The sequence below is a fragment of the Metopolophium dirhodum genome, chromosome 6, assembly GCF_019925205.1.
Source record: "Metopolophium dirhodum isolate CAU chromosome 6, ASM1992520v1, whole genome shotgun sequence".
In the NCBI taxonomy this organism is placed as follows: Eukaryota; Metazoa; Arthropoda; class Insecta; order Hemiptera; family Aphididae; genus Metopolophium; species Metopolophium dirhodum.
In genome coordinates this window covers 7,957,297-7,971,119 of record NC_083565.1, presented here as the reverse complement: position 1 = coordinate 7,971,119, position 13,823 = coordinate 7,957,297, and the positions used below count along the sequence as shown (strand labels likewise).

The 13,823-nt window shown below is 30.9% G+C and overlaps 2 protein-coding genes and 1 non-coding gene across 3 annotated transcripts; all 3 read right to left on the bottom strand.

The window, feature by feature from the left end:
* On the bottom strand, positions 1–1,938 carry LOC132946518 (trypsin-3-like). The gene is made up of 4 exons (XM_061016554.1): positions 1,658–1,938; positions 1,465–1,560; positions 421–617; positions 1–348 (listed from the first exon to the last, which is right to left on the bottom strand). The coding sequence occupies exons 1-4, from the start codon at positions 1,931–1,933 to the stop codon at positions 36–38; spliced, it is 882 nt and encodes a 293-aa protein (XP_060872537.1). The 5' UTR covers positions 1,934–1,938; the 3' UTR covers positions 1–35.
* Positions 1,939–2,009: 71 nt separating this feature from the next.
* On the bottom strand, positions 2,010–6,077 carry LOC132946519 (uncharacterized). The gene is made up of 6 exons (XM_061016555.1): positions 5,747–6,077; positions 4,410–4,524; positions 3,032–3,265; positions 2,838–2,938; positions 2,692–2,759; positions 2,010–2,606 (listed from the first exon to the last, which is right to left on the bottom strand). Exons 1-6 carry the CDS (start codon positions 5,786–5,788, stop codon positions 2,429–2,431), a joined length of 738 nt encoding a protein of 245 aa, XP_060872538.1. The 5' UTR covers positions 5,789–6,077; the 3' UTR covers positions 2,010–2,428.
* A 5,455-nt stretch (positions 6,078–11,532) lies between these two features.
* Positions 11,533–11,654, bottom strand: LOC132947983 (U4atac minor spliceosomal RNA). The gene has a single exon (XR_009664979.1). It is a non-coding gene; the product is annotated as a U4atac minor spliceosomal RNA (small nuclear RNA).
* Between the last annotated feature and the right edge of the window lie 2,169 nt (positions 11,655–13,823).

Sequence of the window (13,823 nt, the reverse complement as noted above, 5' to 3'; positions counted from 1 at the left end):
TATTGTTATATACATTTTTTTATTTTACTAAACATTCACAACATATAATAGTATAATACTAATATAATAGTAGTAATATATGATTTATAGTGTGGTATTAATGTGTTTCCTTTATTTGTAGTATCAGCTATCCATTTTCTGTAGGTATATAAGAATAGATGTCTAGTCTGAACGTCGGGACTGCCACAATCGATGTCCTTATTTTCTTCTTTGAAATTGTATCCGTGACTGGCTATTCCATATAAGGACCCATTGCAAATCATTGGACCGCCGCTGTCCCCAGGACATACCATATGAATGTCTGGTTTTGAACACAAATATTCATTCCACGTATCCATTATATTCGATCTATTTCAACGTGTAGATTCAATAAGTTGTAGGTTAATGATCTTCTTAATTATTAAATTATTTAGTACCTACGTATTGAACAATTTACATGCTGTAGGACCGTACGTGACACTAGAGTTGGTCATGAACCCCCTTAACTTAGGTTTCGTATTTTGTTCGGTAATTCCAAACCCAATGACCACACAATTCAAGGGCTTTCCATTAGAAAATTCATCAGGATGGCCAGATAAACTTACATAACGGCCGACATTCTTGAACGGTTTTCGTAGCTAAATTCCAAGTATAATTTTATATACATATACCATATATGTATATATATCTATATATATTATTACATTAATACATACATATGGATATGCACTGATTCAATTTAAATAATTTAAAACCAAATACCAAACATATAAATTATAATTGATGTTCAGAAAGAAACCTTTATAAAAAACCATGCTAATAACAAAATACATTTTTAAATAGATAATTTAAAAATTAAATTTTAGTTGGTACATAATACATATAATATATAATATATAGCAATATCATATTATAAGTATATAACTACCTATATAAGCATATTATTTATTATATATTTAGCCACAGATATATCTGTGTATCTAGCCATCTAAGTACCTACTATATCTACCTGTTGTCTAAACTTAGTGACGTATACAAAGGGTGACGAAGTGGGGGGGTCAGATCACCCTGCACAATTGGCTTTGTTGTGGATAATCTTACATATTGTGTTTGATGTGAATTTTGAATCAATTCAAATTACATTCATTGTTTCTTATTGTTAAATAATAAATATTTTACTACCCTGGTAAAAAGTTTTGAGAGGGTGTGGGTTTTTCCAATTTCCCCTCCCATTTAGCTATGTCGTTTTCTTTTTTTGATCCCCCATTTTAGAAATCATGTCTACGCCACTGTATAACTATTCAATTATTATTATTGTTTTTTTTTTTGGATAGAGACGTTGTGATGAATTATTAAAACATAAACAAATACATATAGTAGGTATACTTGTTGTATTATGTGGAAAATATTAGATTAAATATTAATATTAATATGATATAACCATTATATCTACAAATTACAATGCCGGTCTGCCAGGGTGCTTACTTTCAACAAGCAGATGTCTGCCAAAAACTTTTCGGGATCAAACATATGATGTCGGTATATGCGCTGGACATGTTGGTGGCTTTTGCCGCTGTATACCTGTAAACAGTGTAAACAGTGTAAACGTTGCGGAGCTTTTCGTGAAAAATACGATAGTTTCTATCGTATACAAACGCGGGTGTAAGCGCTAGAATACATTTATGTTAGATGTTGTTACGCCAACGGTACAGTGTGCGGCGGTCAAAACGAACAAGGGCGATATCAACGAGCCCGTGCATACGGCCTTTCCCGTAATGTTTTTTCGGACGGCTCTTATCACTAAGCACACTACAAACGGATATTTCTCGACGTCATATATTTCTCCGTTGGCTATGAGACCTTTGTTTTCATAACTTAACATATTTTCTTCAAATGTCACCACTGTAGTAATAAGACAGTTGAAAAGCAAAATGAGGATAATTATTTGAATCATATTATCTGATATGCTAAATGTGTGTACAATAATATTGCAGTACAGGTACCTATAAAAGATGATAATAAACAAGATATTGATCAATAGTCGACTTTTAATAACCCCGGCAACTTGATATTTTCTTAGCGAACATTGTATTGTAGACAAACGCGTCTAAACGCATTATATCTTAAAATAACCAAACGTTAAATAATAATATTTAGGATAATATTATGATCGTAAGTCTACACAAGTATTAAAAAAAAAAAACAATTATTAAAATAGGTATATGACTTTTACAACTTAAACGTTACTCATATTATATTTATAGGTGTGTATAATAAATTAAGAATATAGGTCTGCAATAAGGAATCGAATAACGGGAACGTTTTATAAATATAAACTTACTCGTACTAATAACAAATAACTAATAAATAATATGTTTTAAAACATTTTTAAATTGTAACAGATTATAGGTACACGTCTTGATAACAAGGACACGATCGATACGGCATTCTAACGATCAAAATTTCTTTTCCAGCTCATAGCTTCTTCCAACAGCTCTAACATTTTGCGCCTGGTGTCCGTAAGAACTTGGTCCGACAATTCGTCCATCAAAGGCGACAACGATAGCAAAAACAGTTCGTTGCCTTTTTTGTCACTGGATTCTTTTAACTCTCGCAAAATTGTCCACCTTTATTGACAATTCATAATAGTACGCCAGAATTTAATAACATTATTAGCGGATAAATGTTCAAAATATATTTTACACAAATTACCTATTCGTGTTGATCGATACTGGTTTGGGTAATGCAAATCCGGGATTGAACGTATCCAGTGGATAACACTAAAAATAGTAAATAGGTACATTATTTATATTTATTTATATTACTTATTCATTTTTAAAGTATATTATTTTGTTCACCTCTTCCAGCATGAGCTTATCTTGATAGCACAACGGTTCGGGTTGTACGTCTTTTTTTGAAAAATGTATTGTGATATTTACTACACGTATGACATTATCGCCTGTAATTCGTATTTCAATAAAAAATTACTTAATTTTACTTCTATTTTTAGGTTAAGTGAAGTTCTAAATTGTTCGTAGTTCATTCCACTAACCAATGGCGTAAAAACAAAATACAATCAGAACGAAACCGCCTTCCCACAATAAATATTGATAAGGCAATGCCCTCGAACGGTTTATGTGAGTCTTCCAAAATTCTCGATATCCATATTTGATAGGTAGTAATTCTACGTAACGTCTTCTAACGATCATGGGATTCTTCAAGACAATTTGACGATATTCGGGTGGTACGTCCAGTACAATCGGAGTCAATTGATACGGCATTGAAGCTGTGGAACAAAATTCAAACATTTAAATGTTATTTAAATTCACATCACATATAGCTGTAATCAAATGGTTTGTTTCTTCATATACAATAATGTGACTAAAATAAATAATATTATCAAGGAATAGTGATAATATTATACCACATGGGAACTATTAACTATACATACAGTTATAAGAAGAATACAAATAATAATTTGTCAGTGGTTAGGTAATATAATGTTGGAATGCATCACACTTTTAAGTTTTGAGTTTCTAATTTCTATTAGCGTTTCTATAGAAATTGCTATTAGTAAAATTACATTTTTTCATAAGATAATTGATAAATGAAGACGTTAATTGTGCAATACTGGCTACTGCCACAATAAGTAATAATAATGTAATTTTACTGTCCCAGCACAAATACTTAAATGCATTGTTGTGAGTTATAATTTATCATATTATAATCAATATATATTGAATTTAAATAAAAGTATAACTCAATTATAAGTTAAATTCAAGATGCTTATTAAAAAAGACGCTCAACAACTTGTACAACTATAGAGTAAACATATTTTGGTTAGTTAACTGTGATTTTAGCCTTCAACTGTTATTTCCCACGCTAAAGTTTTTTTTTTAAAAGAAGGTGTGTTAGAATAAATCTTAAATGTATATTTTATTCATTTATCGTAAACAAATAATAATACTGTTCATTAAATTGCAATATTTTCATCGACAATGAAAGCACCTATATTATATAATAATACTTTATTTTGTTTGTGTAAATTATTCATAACTTCTTAGAAATACAGAATATTTTGCTGCTTTTTGCGTGCCTGTATATCATAATAAATTTGTATAAATAAAAGTAATATTTGATTATTTGTACACAATACTGTTTGGGCGTTTGGTTTTTATAATTTTAAAATCAATTAATAACAGCAGTCACCAGTCGATGATATAACTACTACTATGTTAATATAATAAATTTGTATTATCATATCGTATACATGACTATTGACTGTTACGACATGCAAAATAATACATCACTAAGAATATACCTAGATGTTAAATTAGATTTTAAAATATTTTCAATTTTACAACCTATTTTTAGGAATATTTTTTAACGTTTGATATTCCTACGAGTTTTACAGATTTTGGCTCACTCACTTAATTCCGGGTAGCAGTTTAAATATTTTAACATCATAAAAAGCATTTTCCATCCGGGCTTATGAACCATGCGATCTCGGGCACCGTGAGATCCATCGTGAAATTTGAGTAAAGACTACAAAAATAAATACATATATTGTATCATGTAAACTAGGTTCTTATAATTTCATATACATTTTAATAATATTTTTTATTGTTTACATAATATATACAATAAAACTACTTCAATTATTTAAGTATACATATGATAAGTCAATAAGTACTGCAAGATGCAACTGGTAGGTACAAAATTTAATCCCGAGCAGTTGAATATTTATTTAAGAATTAAGTGTAGGTACTGGAGACGTATTAGCAGGGCTCAGATCTTAAAGCACTAATATGTATTGATACTTACGCTATAATATGACCTAAGAATATAAAAAACTATTTTATTTAAAAAAAAAAATGAATTTATAATTGAATATACAATTTATAATAATTATTCATTAATGATAATAAAAAACTTGAATTAAGACAACGTTTAATGCAATGAAATGTTGGTATTTTTCTTATCTATTCACATATCACTTTTTCCTAAAATGTTCATTTACATTTTAGGGACAATCAAATAAGTAAAAATAAAGGATATAAGTTTAAAAAAAAATATAAACTTGAAAACAGTACTAAAAATCTCTAACGCATTAAACATAAAATTTACAATTTTATATTTGAAATTATTTTGACGTATGAAATAAATTTATGCATCACTCCATTCACTCCTATATAATAAATGTATAGATCACACAATCCTAAATAAAATCCGAACCTTGCAGTTTATAAGTAATATTACTGTAATGTAAGTGTAACAAAACTAAAATGCTATTTACATAATTATTTTAACACTGCAGAGTTGAATACAATTTTAAAGCCAGATCTAGATATATATGTGCTTGAAAAAATGTAATTACTTTCCTATTCTTTAGTCTTAAAACGGTTTAACAATATAAGAGTGCACTTAATTTTCTTTCTCTTTTCATGCGCGTTTCATAAATTATTGCCTATTTAGACAAGACCCTATATACAAATTAATGACAATTAGTAATTTTTTTTTCACAAAAAGGGTATTCGATATATTGGATTGTCATTGTTCATTTACAACAAAATATTATTCTTAAAAGTTTCTGGACGCACTTATGACTTATTAATATAAGTTTTCCGATACGTGCAACCTGAGTTTGAAAAAAAATTATAAGTCAATCCATATAAAAACAAATCGTGTTCACGGCGATTATAATAATAATAATAATAATAATAATAATAATAATAGTATATTAATATTGTTGGTGATGGCGACATACTTGGACGAGATCGTATCCAGCCTCCTCAGTGGTTTTCGTCATTTTTCTGCAGTTATGATATGGCAGCGTTCAAAGCGTTTATATCGCACTCGGCGGCGCTACCTGTTGTATCTAAAGGCTTTATATGTCTTAAACACTGTACGAAGGTTGGAATGCACACAGACACAAAAACCAAACTGCCGCGGCAAACAAAACGGTCTATTTCTAGACGTTTGGCGTCTGCCAACTTGCGCGCGATCTTTTTGTCATCGGACATCGATTCAACTTTACGCACCGGGACTATGTCTGTTCGCGGATCAGCTGTTTATAAATACCGATTATTGTTGTAACACCACGTTTTCGCCTTAAAATAACACACCGTAATAGCAGTTACCCATAATAACTAGATGGTGCAATGTTTTTTTTTTAAAAAATATTATTACTTCCGCGCGTCATCAATAATAAACCGTACGAAGGTCATCGAGTGTGTAGGGGGGCTCGCTATCCGTAAACAAGGCACGAGCCCACGGGATGCGTATAACTGATAAAAATATACTTTTTGCCGTATTCGACGACACTATTTATGTTAATATTCTGAACTATAATGATGCGTAACAAGACAATAATGTTTAGTGATCAGAATTTTCTAATTTTTCATCTCCACATCTAGTACCAACACTGACGCACTGTGATATAATAGCATACCATCTATATATAATATCATTGAGTATAGATAGTATCTATACTCAATGATAATATGCATATAGTCTTGACTCTTGACTGACTTATTCATCATCGCCTAGCCGGAACCGCTAGCTGAAACTGTGAGTATGGAATTTGGTCAGTGGTTTTATTTTATGATGTAGAGACTAGAGAGTAGCGACCCACTATAAGAAAAGATTTTCCTAAATTGTAAAAATGGAAAACGTTTTTTCTAGGTAGGATTTTTTGGAAAGGGATTATGTTATAACAACGACGTCGTAAGAACTTATAAAATCTGATAAAAAAAAAAGTCTTAACACAAAAAAACTGCACACGGGTGAAGCCGGGTTATTCAATTATAATATTATATATGTATCATATCATAATAATATGTATATTAAGCTGTATTAGGTAACTATACAATAAATTAAGCTGTATTACTTATGCGGTATGTATGTAATCCTGAAAGTGTTATGTACTAATGTATACCTTCGAGGCTTCAACCTGCTGTTTTTTAGGGTTATGTCCTGACTTAATGCCCCTAGCGAAAAAAATTGAATATAAAATATATGCGTCAAATAAATAAACATAGGTATTTATAAAAAAAAACTGCAGGTTAAAGAATATTGAAAAATATACGGGTAATACATATCATATAACTACGGACATTTTTTTTTGTGCAAGATACCTACATTTTTTTGCTATAATTTCTTAACTTACATGTAAAATAATTGCTCTTATGAATCAAAAAGAGTGAAAATGCAATAATACTTTTTCTATGAATGCTACTAAAATACTTTGTACTACTTTCCCCCCCGGTATTACCAAATACATGATTTATTTACAGCACATTACTAATTATAGGCGTTATAGCTATAGTCGCCAGTGTATTGCTTAACAATAATATGTTTGAAATAACTATAACTGATTATAATTGAAAAATATATAAAGTCCTTAGCCTTAAATTGTTCATGCAGATTATTTTTTATATTGTTCTGTATGTTTAAGTATACTACAACTTAAATCAATATGTTTAACCGTCATAACCGTACGGAGAATAGCTTTTAAGCGGATATCAGTGCACTGCATTTTATTTTCTCACCCTCATCTACGCACAACATGGGAAATTTACGTTCAGCAGAACCAATCTTGTGTTGTTAGCTTTAATATAAGAGTGAATTGACTTATTATAAAACGTAAAATTAAGAACTTTGTCTACGCAGTGTTTTTATGATATTCAAATTTTCCATGCAAATTAAGAGTACCTATGTAAAATAATTTAGTTTAAAAATACACTCATAAATTTCATAAAAATCCAACGTATACAAACAGACATAATAATATAATATTCTTAACTTTAAGTTATACGATAGTTGATAAGGCAATTTACTGTAACATTAAAGTTAACAACACAAGATTGGTTATCTTTAACGCAAATCTGCAATGTCGCACGGGTCAAAGAGCTATGAAAACAAAATTTGAGCTGACAAATCCTCTTAACCAATTCGAAATCATTAGCAAAATGCAGAGATCGGAACTAACATGCATGTTCATCAAACCGTGTATAATGTACAGAGTGTCTTTCCGCCTTTCTTATATATTCAGTTATCTATTTATAACTATATTATATAAACGTGGAATGTGTTTTTTAACAACAGCTAATATCAGTAACTACTAACTACTGAACCTATTTCAATAACAAGTTATATTAGTAGATTATTTGAGACTCGTAGGGCGGTGTTCTACAGGTTGGCTAACATATGAATTTCATTTTGGCTCACAAAAATTGAAAAATTGGTTTGTTTATGTACAGGGTTCCAGTTGAATAAAAATGAAATGAAAAAAAAATTGATATTGACTAACCGACCCTTATATGCGTTACTATGGATTTTTTTTTTAAATTTTATAAAATAATATTCAATTTATTGTTTGTTATTCAAACGTTCAACAAAAGGCAATGCCCTTATGTTTTTAACTTATGGACTAGAAAACTACTTGACCGATTTTGATATTATTGACTTATTAATCAGGAAAGTTTAGAGAGTAATTTTAACCATATCAGAAAAAATACCGAGTGCTACCTATATCCAATCTTGGTTGAATTATTTCTCAAAGCGAGGTACACCGAAATCGATTAGTCGATAAACTCAGGTACACTAACTGAGATACTCGTATATTCGTACCTATACTTGTTTGTTCATTTTTCACTGGTGAAGTCTGTTTATACAGCTGGTAAATACAATAAATTAATGTAATAATATAAATGTACAGAGTGCTGAACTGTAAACAGCATAATAATTTAATTTTTAAATGCGTTTAATATAATAATATTGTAAGATATTTGTAAATTATAATATTGTACAGGAATGAGTTATTTTTATTTACGGTTATCGTCTCCAGAAGTCACCTGAAGATACCAATCTATATTTTTTGTTTTTATTTTTCACTTACGATTTTTTAATAATGTATTTGTTTGTACGCAAACAGACATAATAATAAACATAGGTGAGGTAAAATTTAAATTAAACACTGACACACTGTATGGAAATTTGTGTAGGTCGTGTTGTTAGGACCGTATATGCGATACAGCATGCTGCAGACAATACTACATTTTACGACTAAATTCTCAACAACTCAATGAAACACATTATAAATTTTTTATGGCCGTTTTTGTATTATTATTCAATGGAGTGCACAGTCTCACCATTTGACCTTCGGCCGTAATAATAATTTATTGTTTTCAATTGAAATATTTTCCAACATAAAAAAATAGCCTTTTGTGTAGATTATATGATTTGAAATGTATGTCATTCGCTACAGAACATTCCATAAATGGCATAAAAAAATCTAAGTATTTGAAAATATGATGTTCCTTAAAATATACTTCAATTTGAAAATTCTAGGAAATCAGAATTAGATTAATCGCATTATTATAAGATAAGAGGGGTGTATTATGCTTAGTAAATCACCCTGTATATATAGTGGTAGGCGTTGGCCATCATCGAAAATGAACACTGTTGTGGATTTAATGTACTGAACATCTGTTCAATTAGCGTGCAGTTTTCCATAGTTTAAAATTACAAAAAATGCATTAAAAATAATGTTTAAAAGTCGAAACTCCAAAACATGAACATATTTTCAAAATAAACCTTTGTTCTGTACCTGTTGGATGTTAGGTACCAATGCTTGTGGTTATTTTTATTTATCTAATTTAACTATGTAAATAATTGCTCTGTGTAAAAAAAAATTAACAATCGAGTACTTATTTATCAGTAAAAATGCTTGGATTTTCTTCAACAGTAACTTTTCTGATAGGAAAGTGAATCTAGTTGGTACTTTGGGGAGTTAAAAGTTAAGGAAAAATTAAGGAAAAACGGGAATTTTTACGCGAAATCTGTTTTTGAGAAAATCGATTTTGGTTTTTGGTGCAACTCTAAAACAAATGACCGTAGGTACATGAAATTTTGACTGAATGTTTATATTAGCATTTTCTATTCACCATAACATTTTCCAAATATGTTGACTTATTTTGAGCTGTTTACGGACATTTTCAGTTTCCATATTTTTTTATAAATATCAATAAAATTGTATTTGTTGGTTAAAAAAGCTTGAAAATTTGATAAAAGGCTCCTAGGTTATCGTTTCAAAGGCAGATGAAAAAAATTAAAAATCTATAATCACAATTTTTTTTTATAAGCATCTTAAGTTCAAATATTGACAAAATACGTATAAATGACGAAAATTTGCAAATTATTTTGAGTTAGAAATTCATAAAAATTTTTCTTTTAAAAACTAAGATTTGAAAATGTAATACAAGATTATCCATAAGTTTGTCTACCTTTATCAAAAAAAAAAAATGTCTACAAGAAAGTAAAATTAAATTTTTATGAGCGTTTGAAATTCATATTTTTACAACATTTGATATTCACTCGATATCTCATGTAACGATTTTCTTATTTTGTTGTAATTAAAAAACGTATGACTGTAGATACTTTAAAATTACACTAAATGTTTATATTAGCATTTTCTATACACGATAACATTTTGAACATAATTTGACTCTTTTTGAGCTGTTTACGGACATTTTCAGTTTTCATTTTTTTTAGTTTTTTCTTCTATAAATATCAATAAAATTTGAAAAATATTAAAAATACATTCACACAATTCTTTTTTATGAGCATTTAAAGTTCAAATTTTGACAAAATATATCAAATTTAAAATTTACTAATTATTTTGTAGTGAAAAATTTATAAAATGTTCAACTTTTATAGCTAAGGATTGAAAATTGAAAACAAGGCTCAGAATCGTTTTTCTTATACAATGATATTATTATGACATTGAATTCAAATTTAACACCATCCATTACAGTTACCCACTTGTAACCTACTGTAAAGCAGAGCAACATCCACTTACCCACCTTTTTTTTATTTATAAATATTACCTAAATACAATAAGATATTCTTAGCTTGCGCCATCTATATCTTGTGATGACAATATGTATATGCTAAGTTTTGGTTAGTGCGATAAATTAAATTAATTCTTATTATTATGGAGTAGTGACAAAATTATTATGGTGGCAATAAGTAAATTTGATTAAATTAGAATATTGAAAGATAACGTAGGTACAGACTACAGACATATGGTCAACATCTCCAACGTAGACTTCTGTGTAGGTAATTCGTATGTAGACATGTAATTTTTATAGCTGTAATACTCATATTATATGAAGTTTATTAATTACAATATAATAGTATATCCTGGATTTGATTAAATCGTTAAAAAAATGTATTTTCATTAATCAATGAAAAAATGGACAGATTTCACTTTCAAGTGTAAATATTGTGATGTACAAGTTATCAATTTTTTGGAAATAACTGGTTTGTTTGGACTTATATTTTTGACACTAGTAAATTAACCGGCCTTCCGGTATTAAGATATTTACTTAGAAAGTCAGTAGAAACTCACTCAATTTGTCGTTCAAAAAACCAGTAGGTGTTTTCTAACTTTCTATATCAGGATGATGAGCGACACCTATAGTATAGTAGTATTAGTAAATTGAAATATTATACAATGTTATGAATATAGGTCCCTTGTAAAGTAAAGGGACGTCCAAAAATTGTGCTCAACACACTAAGGCGCTGGGCACGGGCAATTTATGTACGGGTGTCAGCAGCGCGGGCTCACTAAACGATCATAGATCGCGCCGCTCCCCTAGAACAAGGATGGCCGAACATCAAGTTAGCCACCGGTACTTATGCGTGGCGTTGCGCGCGCGGGCCGTGTAGCGGCCTGTTGGCCGCGGCGGTGCGCTGCACGCGCTACGTGGCCGTCGAGTGGCCACGCGTGCCATCGTCGAGTGCGTGGCCCATGGCCCGCGGGCGGACGGTGGCCCCGTCGGTAGCGCGCACGGCCCGGCTGACCGGGACGGACGCAGTGCCGTGCAGTGGCCGGGCACCGTCCGCCGCGCGGCCGTTTAGCGCCATCTACCGGCCGGTGGCGGGCCTGACGATGCGACACGTTTTGCATTTCGACACAAATCGCCAATCTGTTTTTGTTCAGCCTTCCAACCACAGACCATAAGATATCTTAGTCCGTGCTTCCAACACTAGTCACTAGTAACACTTGTTCATCCATAAATCAATAATAACATCGAACGAACGCCGACAACGACAATAATACATTACACTACTATATTGTCAAAGCCGAACAAAACAACAATGCGTTCGAGAAGGATTTACGACGCTGTTGTGTCGCATCACGTTCGTCGAGTGGTTCGGAATATCCGTGTGTCGCGATCTCTTGGACGACAGATTGCCTAACGATTTCCTCCCCGAGTCTATGCGTGTTGACAGTCCTTCCAACGATCGATTGTGAAATAATGTAGGTATGGGTCTTGGGCGTGTAAAATACATGTAAAAATACATTTTTCACGAAACCGACGATATTATCATTAAACGTTGACGCGGTACCTGAAAAAACGTTTCGTGCAGAGGCTGCACGTGTTTACCACCAGGGGACGCCACAAATACATACCTAAAATGTTTAAATTGTATTCTATAATAGAAAACGGCTAATAAATAAATAATTAATTTCGATTAGCTGTTTTTTTTTTATAAAATAAAGTATTCAATTGTTAGCTTTCGAGAGTGAAGATTATTTACCAATATTTGATCGCGATTATAACACCACGTCAAAAGCTCAAATCACAGGAATAAATATTAAACAATCATTATCTATATCGTTACTCACACAGTTACACTGGTAATATTGAACATTATTGTACAACCATTGCATTTTATTTTTTAAGCATATACTAATACGATGTTCAAACATAACCCTTATCAAACGCGAGTTCTCCTACTCGCAATAGTTTTATATATTTATTTTTTATTGGTCTTAATTATTACAAGTCCGGCTGCTGCATAATATTATACTGCCATTAGTTACACTTTTAATTTAATATTATTTTTCAATGTACATAACAGCTATATAGTGCAGTGATGCGGGTAAACTACAACTACTGTACGCGTATACAAATAGTATGGTACGATGATCTCAAGAATTCGACTGTTATTGAAACACATCATTTTGTAACGCTCTCTAGGTTATGCGTATTAAAAATACATGCACGCGTCGATAATCATTAATTATTATCGACGGATACTATTACATTATTTTATATTAATTGACAGACCAGTTAATTAGGTACTGCAGTATGTGTCATAGATTTAATTCGTATAATACAACCGTGGATGACCGAATGAGTACAACTTATTACTGGTATGGTGGTATAAGGTTATACCTTTATGTCCCGTCGTTCCGTATTATTATGAACGCACGAGTAGGTTCGGGTACAATCTCGAAAGTTAAAAATCCACATTTTTGAAGAACTGAAAAAATAAAAGTTTTAGTTCGCAGCTGTAGGTACTAAGGTACTAAGGTACTACAACTTACGGTCGTACACACTTGCACACAAACATGGTTTATTATTAATTGTGTGATAGGTAGTGACTTTCACCAATAGTTTTCATTCGATATATTTCGATACATTTATCGATTTATCAGTTATAAAATGTTTCGTACTAAATGAAACGAGTAATGACGCTATGTTTGCATTTTTCAAACTGTTGGTTCTCATTTGAAATAAAAAAGTTTATCACATCATCTATTTTACACAGGGCATTCAGGACTTCTATAAAACGAGAACTTGAATAATTAAATTATTAAAGGGAGACCAATAATGGTGGTAAGCATGCTTGGCGAATCACTCTGTATTTATTAGACACTAGGTATTTACCAATAATAATTAATACCTGTTCATCATGATCATTCAACGCAATCCGCAGTGTACAAATTGGAAATCTTTAGCTTTATTTTATAATAATATCCAAAATCG

Excerpts from the sequence above, each read along its gene's own strand:
- LOC132946518 (XM_061016554.1), bottom strand. The coding sequence starts at position 1,933 with ATGATTCAAATAATTATCCTCATTTTGCTTTTCAACTGTCTTATTACT. Across the intron at positions 618-1,464 it reads CAGACATCTGCTTGTTGAAA|CTACGAAAACCGTTCAAGAA; the intron begins GTAAGCACCCTG and ends CTTGGAATTTAG. Across the intron at positions 349-420 it reads GCATGTAAATTGTTCAATAC|ATCGAATATAATGGATACGT; the intron begins GTAGGTACTAAA and ends ACGTTGAAATAG.
- LOC132946519 (XM_061016555.1), bottom strand. The coding sequence starts at position 5,788 with ATGACGAAAACCACTGAGGAGGCTGGATACGATCTCGTCCAA. Across the intron at positions 2,760-2,837 it reads ATAAGCTCATGCTGGAAGAG|TGTTATCCACTGGATACGTT; the intron begins GTGAACAAAATA and ends TACTATTTTTAG. Across the intron at positions 2,607-2,691 it reads GTATCGATCAACACGAATAG|GTGGACAATTTTGCGAGAGT; the intron begins GTAATTTGTGTA and ends TTGTCAATAAAG.